General features: G+C 41.9%; 1 protein-coding gene across 5 annotated transcripts in view; it reads right to left on the bottom strand.

Moving 5' to 3' along the window:
- PRKN (parkin RBR E3 ubiquitin protein ligase) overlaps positions 1 to 14,577 on the bottom strand; it is a 1,310,471-nt gene that overhangs the window by 209,486 nt on the left and 1,086,408 nt on the right. For all 5 annotated transcript variants that reach the window (XM_082633515.1, XM_082633514.1, XM_082633517.1 and 2 more), the window contains one exon: positions 3,435 to 3,496. In XM_082633515.1, the coding sequence (XP_082489641.1) occupies positions 3,435 to 3,496 (62 nt within the window). The remainder of the gene's footprint in view (positions 1 to 3,434; positions 3,497 to 14,577) is intronic.

Here is a 14,577-nt window from a genome sequence, read left to right as displayed (position 1 = left end):
CCTTCCCTGTCCTGTTTCTAGAAGCCTCAGTTTTTGACTCACCAGAACTCTCTCCAAGTCCGCTCTGGTGACAGTTCTGGAGGATCTCAGTGTCCACATGGGCCATACTTCCAACACCCTGGCTTTTTTTTTTTTTTTTTTTTTTTGCAGTACGCGGGCCTCTCACTGTTGTGGTCTCTCCCGTTGCGGAGCACAGCCTCCGGACGTGCAGGCTCAGCGGCCATGGCTCACGGGCCCAGCCACTCCGCGGCACGTGGGATCTTCCCGGACCGGGGCACGAACCCGTGTCCCCCGCATCGGCAGGTGGACTCTCAACCACTGCGCCACCAGGGAAGCCCCAACACCCTGGCTTTTTAAGTCCATGCCCTCAACTTCTCCAGTCATCTTCTTGTTGGCTACCTTAACTCAGCCAGCAACATTCCTGGTCCTCCCCTGACCCTGTCATTTCCAGTCACTGCACCACCTCCACAATCTCAATGTCAAGTATTCCATTCTTCGGCCAACACCTACTTTTCCAGCTAAACCCTTCTAAAACCCAAACTCCAAAGACTCCTGGAAACCACTGGGACCTGCAGCCGGTGGGTCCTCCCACCTCTTCCCCATCCCTTTCTCCCCTCATCCCTCTTTTCTGCTCACCCAGCTGAAATCTCAGGCTCAGTTATTATAATCACTCCCTTAGGTCTGCCCAGAGCTCCTTTGCCTCTCTCTTGTTTTTGTTTTACTCGTGTGGCTGGTTAAACTTGACCCTCTGCCTTTGCTGCATCTGTGCCTAGACAGTTCAGTGTGACAGAAAAACACCCAGGCTGATTGATCTCGCCCCAAACTCATTTGTTTCTCACACTTGTTCACTCCCCAGCCTCCTAAAGGACACGTGCATCATCCTTTCCTTTCTCTGTAAAACTCTTCCCCCATCTTCCCTCTCAACTGATGACTTTGCTTCCTATTTCACCGAGAAAAGAGAAACACCAGCAAAACTCTTCCTACATATTCTGCTTTTCCCACTGCGACGAGGTTGAGCTGTCTCCACTCTTGTCTCTGGCCAAACCTGAACTCTGCTAGCTACCGAATCAAGGACGTGGCTCCTGAAATTCCCCCCTCTCCTCTGCATCATCCATCTCCCCGTTCCTCTGCAGAATCACTCCCATCAGCACATAAACATGGTATTTTTTTTCTATAAAAAAGAAAAATTTCTTGATGCCACATTCCCTACCCCCAGCTACCTCATTTCTTTGTTTTCATTTAGCTAAATTCCTAAAAAAAAAAAAAAAAGGTATCTAGATTTTCTCTCTCCCATTCTTCTCCCCTCTCCATTGAACCCAATCCAGGCAGACTTTCACCCTCACCAGTCCACTGGTCAAGGTCACAATGGCCTCAAAGTTTCAAATTCCAGTGCTCACTTCCCATCCGCTTCCTGCTTGATCAGCGCATGGCATGAACCATCAGTCCTCCTCCTGGACACACTTTGTTCCTTTGGCTGCCACTTCACATGCTCCTGGATTTCTTCCCATTTTATTCCAACCACAACTTATATTTTATATTTTATAATATTTTTAACATAAAATACGCATTACATATGGTTGCTTCAAAAATTCTGTACTCACTTTACTCTCTACCTGGGAACCTCTTCCCAGATGTCACCATGATGCTTCCCTTTGCACCTCTGAGGTCCTCATGCACTAGCACCTGCCTCAGTGAGACCTTTCCTGACCACTTTGTATAAAATCTCAGCTCCCCCAACCGCCAGCACTCATTATCCTTCTTTTTGGTTTTACTTTTCTCCATGGCAATGATAACCATCTAGCATATTATATACTGAACGTGTTTGTGTGCATGTAACATAATAGCCTTCCTCAGCTAGAATGTGAGCCTGAGAGGGCTTTCTTTTTCACTCCTCTGTCTCTGTAAACAAGAATGGCATACAGCACATGAGTAGGTGCACAGTTACGTATTCATCGAACGAAAGGAAAGAAGGAAGGAAATCTGGTTTCCCAGGAAATAAAAATCAATATTGCTGTGATGCACTAAGTGGCCATGTAGCACAACTGATCAGAGTAATATTGATTTTGATTATGGCTTGATTAAATGTCTAAGAAAATGCAAAGTGGCTTGAATTTTATGCAACTCTAAGGAGATGATTCTGGTTGGCTTCTTTCCTTACTCATCACCCAATGACTCTAAAACAAACATGGAAACAATTTACAAATATTGGTACAAGTTAGAAGAGAAGCTTCCATTACTTGAGCAGAAATCTCAGGGTAACAATCAATGATTCTTGGTATAAGAAATCTCTCAGGCTTTCACAGGCAAATAGCTGTGAGATACAGGTGTTTTCATAAATAGGTATGTTTGGGGTCTGTTATCAGCTCTTACCTGCAATGGAGGATAATTGATTTTGCTTGTATTTGAATAAACATCCGTGCTCTCTATTCTGGAAATTTACAGTATGAAAACATGAATGAGGCACACTGTAACCTGCTAATTCAAGGAGTTGGAAATGATTCCAGCCTTTCATCCTCCCCTAATTAATCCCCCTTTTGAAATCTCATATTGGAAATGCGCAGTCCAACTTTGTGACATACACGTACCAAACAAAAACACACAAACCAAAAATCTGCTGACAAAACTGAGCTGCCACGTCTCCATTTGCATGTTCTCTGGTCAGAGTGGGCAAAGACCACCTTTGCGAGTAAAAATCAATGAGAGTATAAAATAGGTCAACTACCATGCTGTAAACTATATGGCATAAGTATTTCAAGGATAGCTTGACATCAGATTTAACATAATAATAATATGGGGCCTGTAATTCCATATGAGGATTAGGAGCTTTATTTTTAAGTGGTCAAGTGTGTGTATGTGTTTATACATATACATCTAGATAATATTTAGCACTCTGAATTATTAACTTAACACATCTACTTAGAATCTGACATGTTTCACTGAGCACAACACAGCATTTAAATAATCAACTTTAAATGGGCCAGCTTTTGTATATAAGTCACATGTTCACATCCATAGACAAAGTGGCTGAAGTGAAATACAGGTAACACACAAAATATAAAATTCTGGTGAAAAGATTCTGTACATCCACCTACAGACATCAAATCAGGGCTGTCTGTGATGCCCGATCCCTTAGGCATAATTCATCTCGGCACTTATTTGTTTGCTTATCTGCCACTACGTTGTACCTGCTTACTGCCGCGTCCTGAGATGTAATGCTCTGGCAGGTAGCAGATGTACCAATTAATAACCTGTCAGGTCTGATGGATAGAAGAGGGAAAGGGTGTTCCCACACATAGCTCCTGCATGGCTCCCTTTCCCGTTTCAGGTGCTGAGGGTCAGGAGACACCCCTTGCCTCCCCGGAGAGAGCCCAAATGGCCTCATTACTGTCTGTCTTCCACAACGCTCTGGCGTAGCTTCTGAGAGGCTGACTCACCTGCTCTTCTCCAAGAATCCTGAAGTGATGGAGCTCTTTAATCAAGGAGTTGGGGCAGCCAGCTGTTGGGAAGAAGAGTTAATCACCAACGTGTCATTCCCATTCTGTGCAGGACAATGTTCTCACTGCAGTAATGACTACCAGTGACCAGTGTCACTTTGGGGGAGGACACGAATGCTTACCTGCAAAACAGTCTAACCAACCTCCAGACACCAAACCCCCGAGGGCACTCTGCCTGCAGCCTGCCCCTCACTGTGATTCTTTAGGAAGGAGCCACACGTGACCCTGGCCAGGCCTTTTCTCCCCTCCTGATTGTGATCTGGCCTTTGTGGGGCCTTAGGACACCGTGTCATTTCTGCCCAGCATGTCACTTATCCCTAATATAGAGCCAGGATTTTATGGGGCCAGAGAGGGGGAGTTGGCCCATGTAGGTTCATTTCACTTATTTATCACATCCTGTCTCCTCAGGCTCCAGGCTGGGCTTCTGCACATCGAGAGTGAAGGATGAAGATGGGGCACCTGGACGCCCCGACTTCATAGGATTCGGCTACAGTTTAGAATCCAGGAGGATTTGTCAAGACCCTAAAGATGCTGCATTTCAGTTTGCAAAGCGTCTCTTACAGAAAAGACCTGCGAAGAGGGCCAGGGCAGTCTTGTGCCCATCATCTTCTAGTTCTACCCAGACAGTGAGAGCCTATGCAAGCTTTCACATTTTCTTTTTTCAGTTGTAGAAAGAAATAAGTAAATAAATAAATCATACTCATATATATACATATACATATACATACGTATATATGTCTGTCTATCTATCTATCTATCTATCTGTCTATGCCAGGGCATACTAGTTATCACTTAAAATGTGTTCCATCCCTGCCTTTTAAATAGAATTATTCCACAGTATTAGTTTGCAGTCATTTATAATATAAACTCTGGAAACAGAATTGATATAAAAACCTGTTTCTTTGGGATCAAATCTATGAATGACAGAATCTGTTGACATTTCTATTAAGGAAAATGGGTTGTATGAAAATGTGCCAAAGCAACTGCTGAGGCTGAGCCATTTCTCCATATTGTGATGTAAGAACGTGGAAAGTACTGAGGACGTTTGCCTGGGGGAGGGTGGGCCGTGGAGGGAGGCGACTGTCTCCACAGGGTGAACGAGTTATCCTTTGCAAGAAGGATTAGATGTGTGCATTATTCTAGAAGGTAGGATTAAAATGAACAGGTAAAATTACAGCAGGAATTGGGTTCAATATGAATAAATTTCTAATTTAAAAATGGAATACATTTGCCTTATAAGCCAGTAACTGGAGGCTTCCAGACAGAGGCTAAATGACTATTTATGCAGAATATTTTAGAGATGAATTTGACTTGGGTTAGTTCCAACTCTGAAACTCTGTGGTCATATGAAATGCTGGAATGGAGATTTAGTCTCTGTTACTATATTCAATATATATTCATCTTTGACATTATTGCATTTCATACTCTGAGAAAGTGGTTCGTAAATGTTCACTAAGGTAATACAAAAAAATTTTACAAATATGAACAAGATGTAAACAGGTGATGTCACCACCTGACAAGAGTCCAAGAAAATAAATGGAAATCCCAAGGTGAATCTTTTGGTGGAAAACCTAGTAAATTAATTGCCACACGCATGTCCAATACTACAAAGAAGGAAAGCCAGATCCCGACCTTTGCAAGAGACACTGAGCTGTTTTTCTCCCACTGGAGGCCACGAAGACTTGCACAACTGTGGTTCTTTTTGAGAAGTTGTTCATTTCAGAGTTGCTGTTCTGATCTAAACAATTAGTAAAGGTATATTCTGGATCATTCGGTTGGCTGCCATTCAACCAAAAACTGCTGTGGAAATTCATAGTCCTGTCAGTTCTTGAGTTTTAGATCTCCTTGGGAGCAAGGAGTCATATTTTAGTTTTATGCAACTAATGAGGAAAGGAACAGAGGCAGAGAGAATTCCAGGGTCAAATTCCCAACAATTGAGGGTCCCGTGGTTTGGTGCCAAGTATATGAGGGGAGGAGTTGCACAGGAGGAGAGGCGGCAGAATTGAGGTTCCCCAAGCTCGGGGTCATAGGCAGGCTAAGATCAGACCACTCAGGGCCCTGTTGGTACCCCAAGCACTGACTTAGTTTCAGTAAGATGACAGCATCTGCTATATTAAATTCATAGAGTTAATTTGAATACTTTTGGTTTTGTGCTTTCATTTATATTTAATTTATACATTTTCATTTGGGTCTTCTGGTTGTATAAGCATAAAAAGTTTCTATCTAAATTTATATCTGGACATATTTAAGAAATATCATTAAAAAATAGTTTCATTCAAACTTAGTTTTAGAGGATATTTTTTTTCCTTTACAAGTGGTCCTTAGCATTCTTCCCACTCGAGAAAAACTGATTTGACTTATTTTAATGCTAGGTAAAATAAAAAACAGAATTTAAAGTTAGCCTATTTTCAGAATTTGTATTTTAACATTCTCCTAAGATATAACTAAAAGGATTGATGTCAGTGATAGCTCAAATATAAACATCTTTAACAGAAGACTAGCTAATTACCTGAAACACCTGGTGGATGCAATAAACTATAAAAAACAAGGATAGAGACAGCACAGAGTTAGAAGGGAAGAGTTGTAAGGGGTCAAGCTATTTAAGACCAGGGAGGGGTATCTCTAACTGTGCTCATCACAGGAACATCAGCATGAGAACTGGACAGATACAAAGCTAGTGTGAAATGGGTTTTAAAAATAAAACTAGAAATGCAAGACATGAACATGGAATGCAGTAGCGCAGGGAGAGAGGGAAAAGTTCTCGGAGGTGGGAAGGAGGGCAGATGAAGACCCTGTGAGGACAGGTGTCAGTGGTGTACTCTGAATCCTTCCAAATTCTTCACACAGGGTCCACACACATGACAGTGGATCATCGTTTGAGGCCACTGCTGTCTACTTGGACCACATCATGTCCTCGACAGTGCGCAGCCATCAGCTGCCATCAGCCGCCTTCATGCCCCGTCATTCAGTCTCTTCTCAAGATAACAGTTAAGGGACTTCCCTGGTGGTGCAGTGGTTAAGAATCCGCCTACCAATGCAGGGGACACGGGTTCGAGCCTTGGTCTGGGAAGATCCCACATGCCGCGGAGCAACTAAGCCCGTGAGCCACACTGCTGAGCCTGTGCTCCGCAAGGGGAGAGGCCGCGACAGTGAGAGACCCACGCACTGCGATGAAGAGTGGCCCCCGCTCGCGGCAACTGGAGAAAGCCCTCGCACAGAAACGAAGACCCAACACAGCCAAAAATAAATATAAATAAATAAATAAATTTATAAAAAAGATAACAGTTAAGAGGCTCCTGTTTAAATATGTACGTTGGATATCATGCCATCTGCCATGGGTTTTCTATCTCACCAAGAGTCAACTCCAAGGCCCTCATTGGCCTATGTAAGGTCCTCCACTGCCTGGCTCACCATGTAGCCCCTGAGCCTTCTCTCTCCCTTGCTCATTGCACTTGAGCCCCGCTGACCTGCTCTTGGTTCTGACCACACCAGGGAGCCTGCTGTCTCTAGGACTTTGGACTTTCTGCTCCCTCTGTCTGGAAAGCTCTTGACCCTGATATCTGCATGGAACACTCCCTGCCTCCTTCAAGTCCTTGCTCAAATGTCACCTTCTCAGTGAGGGCTCGCAGGACCATCCTGGGTGAAACTGCAGCCTATCTTCATCCCCCCAAATCCCCATCACTGTTGTATTTTCTCCATAGCTCTCATCCTCTTCTAACCTACAGTTTTAATGTAACATTCACTTTATTTTCTCTCTTCTGCTGCTGAAATGCAAAGGCGACAAGTGCAGGACCATTGCTGTTTTGTCACTGCTCTATCAGCCATGCCTAGGACATTGCCTGGCTGGATGAGCTGTTCAACAGCAGTTGTTCCATGGGTGAGTCATCCACTGCACGGTCACTGCCCACCCAGCTCGGTGACTGTGGGTCCTGGGAGGGGCTCCTCCTCCACCCCTCCTCTTTTATCACCCCAGAAGGCCCAGCTCCAACCTCCAGCCCTGTGTGTACTTTGCTTATTGGTTAAGCAGACTTTGTCTGACCTCAAACCTCTCTCCCCAGCCTGAACCCCACATGTGAAGATGTCAGTGATGCTTAGAATCCATGATTCCTTTGTACCTCTACTGTACCTTCTTTGCCAATATCCAATATCCAGCTCTGGGTAAACATCACCACCTGTTTTTCCTTCCTCTGTTCCAGTTCTGCCAATCACAGCTAGTATAGTAAAATGGGACTAGAATATCTTCTAAAAGAAATTCAGACCATCTGCCTGAAGCTGCATCCTTGTTGAGAATGGTGCTACTGCAGACTCGGGGTCCACTCACTGTCAAGCAACTTGCTTCTGTCACTTGTCTTTGGCCAGCACCCTCTCCCCTCTCCCTTCGGGCCTCTTCCAAATCATCACCGTTCTTCTCAATTAACCTTTAACACTTCATTCTGAAAACAGGACCTCACCTGACACAAGTCTAAAAATGTAAAGCAGTTGTGGTGAACATGGAGATGTGGGACCCAGACCCCCTGCAAGGAAGGCTTGTGGCCGAGCTCCAGGAGGACAGCAAGAGATGCCTTGGCCTGCAGTCTGGTCTTCCTCAGCTGCAGAGAGCCGCCACGCCTGAGGTCACATCTTCCCCAGGACCCCTGAAATCTGCTGACTGGGTGAGGGGGAGGTGGACCTGCCCATCTGTTTTGTCCCAACATGAGTTGCTGTTGGGCAACATTTGCTCCCAAGTTTCTGCTGGTGGGCTGAGGCTTTGTTGGGCCTGCATGGCAGTTCAACTTCTTATTCAGCCCAATCCTGCGCCCTTCTCCTTTCCCAGGTGTACACCCCAGTGAACATCTTGTACCCATTCTCTACTTCAGACTTGGCTTCCAGAGAACCCCCCACACCCACCCCCCACCCTGGGGCCACTATCAAGTGTACCATGCCTAACTTCATATCCCTTCCCAGTTACAACCCCTCTGTATCCTCCATCTCTACTCCTCCAGGATAAAAGGGGAAATGGTTCCTCCTCCTCAAAACAAGAGTCATTAGTCATCTATCCTAACCTGTCCCCTCTCAGCTCCTTATGGTCTAACTCAGCGTTCACTCACTCTCCTCAAACTCTGCTGCTCTGCAGCTTGTTCACTTCAAACTACATATGTATTCAAATCTTCCCCTTTAAAAATGCAGCAAAAATCCAGCCTTGAGCGTAGAGTTACCATCCTCTCTCTTTCCTTCTCCTTTCATCCAATTTTCTCAAAAGAATAGCCTGCAGCCATTGTCACCACTTGAAAATAGAGCAGTTGGAGGTATGGATTACAGAAGGGAAATATCAAAATTGGGGGCTTCATGCCTTTTAAAACAAGGTATCGTCATCATGGCCTGGGTCGATGCTCTAGTTCTGCAACAACTAGCTAGCTATATGCTCTTGGATAAATTGGTTACTCTAAATGCCAATTCCTTTATTAAGAATAATCACCACCTCTACCTCAAGCAGCAGTTTTCAATGTATGGAAAGCAGGATGAGATGACCAAAAAAATTAGAAAGTGAATTTGTTGCTGATGATATTAATGGCATATCCATAACTATTGACTGTTGCTGCTATTTCTTTAAAATTTTTTACTTATTTGAAAGGGAAGCAGCTAGTTGAAATAATTGCTACACGATTTATTGTCTTAAGAAATAAAGGTCAAGACTTCTTTTTTTCAGTTCTAACATGTAAAGGGCTTGGAAGTTTTTACTCCCATCCTTATAATAAGAAAAATCTGGGCAAACTGAAAATCAATAACTTTTCTTGGCCCAATCAGAGAACTGATGTCACAGGGCAAAGCACCTCCCTGATATCTGGAGAGACAGGCAAGTCCAGTGAGTCACAACTTGATCTGCTTATGTGGAGCAGAAGTTGCTGGAACAATAAACATTTTGTTTATTGTTCGAATAAACAATAAACAATTGGTATTGTTAGAATACCAATATTGCTTATTGGTAGAAACATTTAGACAGTAATTCTGATGAATTGCTATAAATGGGGTGTGGACTAGTGTGAGAATGAGAAACTCTAGGGGCTGAGGTCTTACAGATTTTTCCCATCTTTATCTCTAAGAAATCCACCAGGTCCTCAAAAGGTGAGGATCCCCTTGTGGCACTGGAAGAGGGAGGGGAAGAGTAAGCATTGTGAAAAATGTCCAGAGCCTTCTCCATAGCAAAGGTCTGCCCTCCTGGGGAAGGACTTTGCCAACACCTACCCTGGAGCTATGGGAGAAGGGCACTCCTCTAACCCCAGCCTGTCTCACCAAATGGGGGAAGAACAGTCCACAGGAATCCAGGTTTCAAGGACACAGACTGAGAATGCCACCTGTGGGGGAGGGAGTAGGAGGCAGGGGAAAAAAAGGACAAATCCCTGTACCACTGGAGAAATACTCGTGAGGGTCACAGACCCAAGAAACAGACTCACTAGAAGACTGAGAAGTAATCAGAAGATCACTATTGCCTCCGCCGCCCCCCACCAATTAACCTTACCACATACCAATAGACCTCCAGTAAAATGACAGTGGGTGGCAGCTGAAAGAGCTTCAAGACACAGATTCTCTCTGAGGAGGAGTGCTTAGGGAAGCCCAAAGTCAGGAGGGGAGACAAAAATCAAGAAAACTAGATGAATCTGGAATCTCTGGCATCTTCAACTACAGCAAACATTAAACACAACCCAACTCCCTGTCAGACTGACATATACCCTCACATTAAAGGCTTATTTATCTCAGTTCCTATTACATGTGTAACATGTTCAAATTTAACAAATAATTACTAGTCATGTCAAAAGGCAAGAAAAACACAGTATGAAGAGAAAAAGCAAGTACCAGAATCAGACTCAGGTATGACATAGATGTTGGAATTATCAAACAGGGAGTTTAAAATAACTATGATTAAGATGTTAAAGACTCTAATGGAAGAAGTAGACAACACACAGGATCAGATGAATAATGCAAGCAGAGAGATAAAACTCTTAAGAAGGAATCAAAAGGACATGCTAGAAATGAAAAACTATAACAGATATGAAGAACTCATTTGATGGGCTGTCAACAACGTTGACATGACAAGAAAGAATAAGGAAGCTTGAAGAAAGACAAAAAGAAATTCCTCAAACTGAAAAGCAAAAAAAAAAAAAAAAAAGAAAAAAATGAAAAAAAATAGAACAGAACATTCAAGAGCCGTGGGACAAAAATAACATACACATAATTTGAGTACTAGAAAGAGAAGAAAGAGAGAACAGAATAAATATTTGAAGTAATAATGATTGAGAACTTTCCAAGATTAAGGACAGACACCAAACCACTGGTCCAGGAAGCTCAAAGAATATCAAGCAGGATAAATATCCCTAAACCACAACTAAGTATAACTAAATCTTTGTTTTTGCAGAAAACCAAAGACAAAGAGAGAATTCTGAAAAAAGTCATAGGAAAAAAACACTTTACTGATATACAAGCATAAAAATTACTGAAAATTTCTCATCAGAAACCAGGCATATAAGAAGAGTGGAGTGAAATATTTAATATGTTGAAATAAAAATTCACCAGCCTAGAATTCTATACTCAGCAAAATTATCCTTCAAAAGTGAAGTAAAAACTTTCTTTAACAAGAATTGAGAAAATTCATTGCCAGTAGAACTATCTTGCAAGAAATGTAACAATTCTCCAGGTATAAGGAAAATAGTATATATAGGTCAGAAATTTGGATCTACATAAAGAAAGGAAGAGCACTGAAGAAGGAATAAACGAAGGTAAAATAAGGTCTTTTATTTTTCTTATTCTTAATTAATTTGAAAGATAAATTTAAAGTAATAATAGTAACAATATATTGAGTGATTATAGTATGTAGATAAATGAAATGGATGACAACAGTGTCACAAAGGACTGGAAGGAGGAATTGGGGATACTCTGTTAGAAGGTATCTGCACTACACATATTCTTTATTCTAGTGACCTTTGAAAGTGGACTTAGATTAGTTAAAATATGTGTTGTGTCAATCTTAGGGCTACTACTAGGAAACTGAATTATTTAAATACACTGATTAAAGGACAGATTACCACAGTGGTTAAAAAAGACAAAACAAGAAATAAAGGTGAGACACTAAGTCATTTATGCTGTAAGAAGAAATTCAATGATCTGTTGACATTAGCAGGTGATTTCCCAAGTAAAAGCCTGAGACTCTCTCAGATGGCAGGTTTTGAAGCTGATGATGCGGAGACAGTCACTTCTTCCTAGTCTTGTCCAGATTAGAAAGTAGAAATCATGGCTTCTCTTGGAGGGCAAATATGAAGCTCTAATTTACTTGGAAAGCACATTAAACAATGATTTTAGAGTGAGAGACAATGAGTTGTATAACATGTAGTACCCTAGGCATTTTAATACGTTATTGAAGTCTTTCCTTGAAAATAAAATTGCTGAAGAAATAAGCTAAGCATCAGTGTTGTGTCCAGCACTGTTTTTGGTGTGATATGAAAAGGAAAAGAAGTATAATGTTGCCTGAGAAGACTTCACAAATCTAGCTGGATTGAAAGAATGCACTAAATGGTAAAATCTCTGTGAATGAAGACTGTGTATAAAATCGAGAATATGTGAGGCACAGACACGCACCTCAGGACACAGAGTCCTTCCCCACATGCCTAGAGAAGGGTGATTAGCATCCACCCTAGATGTGTGCATTTTCCTGGTTATCCTTGGCTCTCCTCTCTCCCATAGTGGGTGGATCACACACTCTCTTTACCCTACATGTGAGGGAGGAGGTGTTCTCAGCCCCAGCCTGGCCCACACTCCAGGTACCTGGCCCAGGAGGAAGTAAGAAACAGTGTTGAAGCAAGAAGAGAAGGAAATGAAGGGACTGTTTACCTGTACTACTAAGTAGCTCTATTATTTTGGATCAAAGATATTGTGTTAGCTCTAAAGCCTTCATTTTCTACCTGTAAAAAGGAGAGTAAGAGTATACAACTTATGGGGTTGTTGTGAATGGTGTGTGTGTGTATCTATATGCTTGTACATATATATTACCCAGTACAGTTCCTTGTACATAGTAGGCTCTTAATGAATGGTAGCTGTTATTCTGAGAGTCTCTGGAATACAGGAGTACTTGTGAGACTGTACTTGACAAAGTTGTTCTGCTGCTGTTTCAAAAATACCTTTTTAACCAAACCCTCAATATTTAGAGGCTAATTTTGCTAAAGGAGCTCAATATCCTATTAAGTAATTGAGATTTATTATGACAATGTGCTGAAAGATAAGAGATGATCAAGTATGTATGCATGTGGCTAGTATATATTTAAGGCCTTAAATTTGTGGCCTTTTTATTAATTATTAATTCATTTATTCACTACAATAATCTAAAACAACAAATAAGCAATTTGATATCTTCATTTGATATCATAAAGCTTTATGACATATTTTTACCTCCGAACTAGCTGGAAAAATTTTTTAATCTCACTGGTCATTTCAAGTTGCTTTCTTTACATATCTATACTTATAAGGTGAATTAATAGAGGCAATAATGCACATAACTTAAGCCGCAGATCCCCAAGCACCTCCACTTATCCAAACATGCAAAAGGGAACCTAACTCAAATTTCCGACAAAAAGGACAGTTAGCAACTGCTTAATCTACCTTCTGATTAGCCTTCTGAGTCAGCCATGACACATAGTAAGGGCATTACTTGAGTATACAATCAACAGATGGATGATTATGGCAAACAAGCTGTGGTTTAAAAACAAATATTCCACAAAGATGTCAAAGAACAGAACTGACGACTCTGAATTCTGTTTAACCAGAGCTGATCTGTTTTTCATTGTGGGTGAGGGAGGGAGGGGCTCTGTTTTCTACTTGTAGCTCTTCTGTAATATTCAAGGTTACTCGCCTTTCGATACCCAGGTTGTAAGTAAAGTAAATGACAGAGCTGAGTAACAGAGAGTTCTACCTTGAAATTTTACCTCTAAATCCCAGACTATGCACTGCAAACTACTTTCTGCCTGTGAGGGTGGTTTAACAAAAATGGATGTTAGATTTGTATATAAAAATGCCACAAGTCCCAAATTTTACATACTCCATTATTTTCACCCTCAAACTAATAAGATTAGTCTGATTAACTTGAGTACATTTCTTCTGTTTGGGGGAGAAAATATACTACTGTAGAGACATCAAAAATCTAAACACAACAAAAAACAAAAGCAAAACAGAATTTCAAAGGTTTAAGTGTTCATCATGGAGTGACTATAAAAAAAATTAAACAGGAAGGGACAATGAACACGTAACAGAGAAGAACAAACCTGACTCCATATTGAATCTATTTCTTTAGCTCTAACCTTTGTGCCCTGTTGCCTGTGCTTAGTCATGCTGGCTCTGCACCTTTTGTTAAAGAATGTTGCCATGTTGCCTACAGCCGGAAATATACAGGATAGCTCATTCTCAAGGCTCTGACCTTTAAAGGTATAACACTTTTCCATTCATACAGAGATAAAAAGTTGCAGAACAGAGGATAACACTTGTCTTGTTGGAGGTTTATAGGAGTATTGTGACCAAACCTACATGGACAGCTGCAAGAACAAAGAATTCTGGCAGAAGAAGTTTGCAACAACAAGCCACACCCTCTCCCCTTTAGGTATAAAACAAGCCTGAATTCTAACTTGAGTAAGATGGTTCTTTGGGACACAAGTCCACCATCTTCTCGACTCCCTGGGTTTCCAAATTAAGTTGCTATTCCTTGCCCTAACACTTTGTCTCTTGATTTATTGGCCTGTTGTGCAGTGAGCAGTACAGCTTGGACTGGGTAACAAACATGGGCTTTCTTTGGTGGTAGAGCCAGTCTGTACAGTCTTACTGTATATCATCATACTCTTGAAAAAAGGTAATACATTCAACTTAAATGTGTTGGTGCACATATAAAGCTTGTATCAATGACAACTTATTAAATTGATTTAAAAAGCAGTTTGTGGGACTTCCCTGGTGGTCCAGTGGGTAAGACTCCACACTCCCAATGCAGGGGGCCTGGGTTTGATCCCAGGTTGGGGAACTAGATCCCGCATGCATGCCACAACTAAGAGTCTGCATGCTGCCACTAAGAGGTCCA

This window comes from Mesoplodon mirus (genome assembly GCF_964341445.2).
Source record: "Mesoplodon mirus genome assembly, chromosome: 10".
Classification (NCBI taxonomy): Eukaryota; Metazoa; Chordata; class Mammalia; order Artiodactyla; family Ziphiidae; genus Mesoplodon; species Mesoplodon mirus.
The sequence above is the reverse complement of the archived record's forward strand: the minus strand, read 5'-3'. Positions and strand labels throughout refer to the sequence as shown.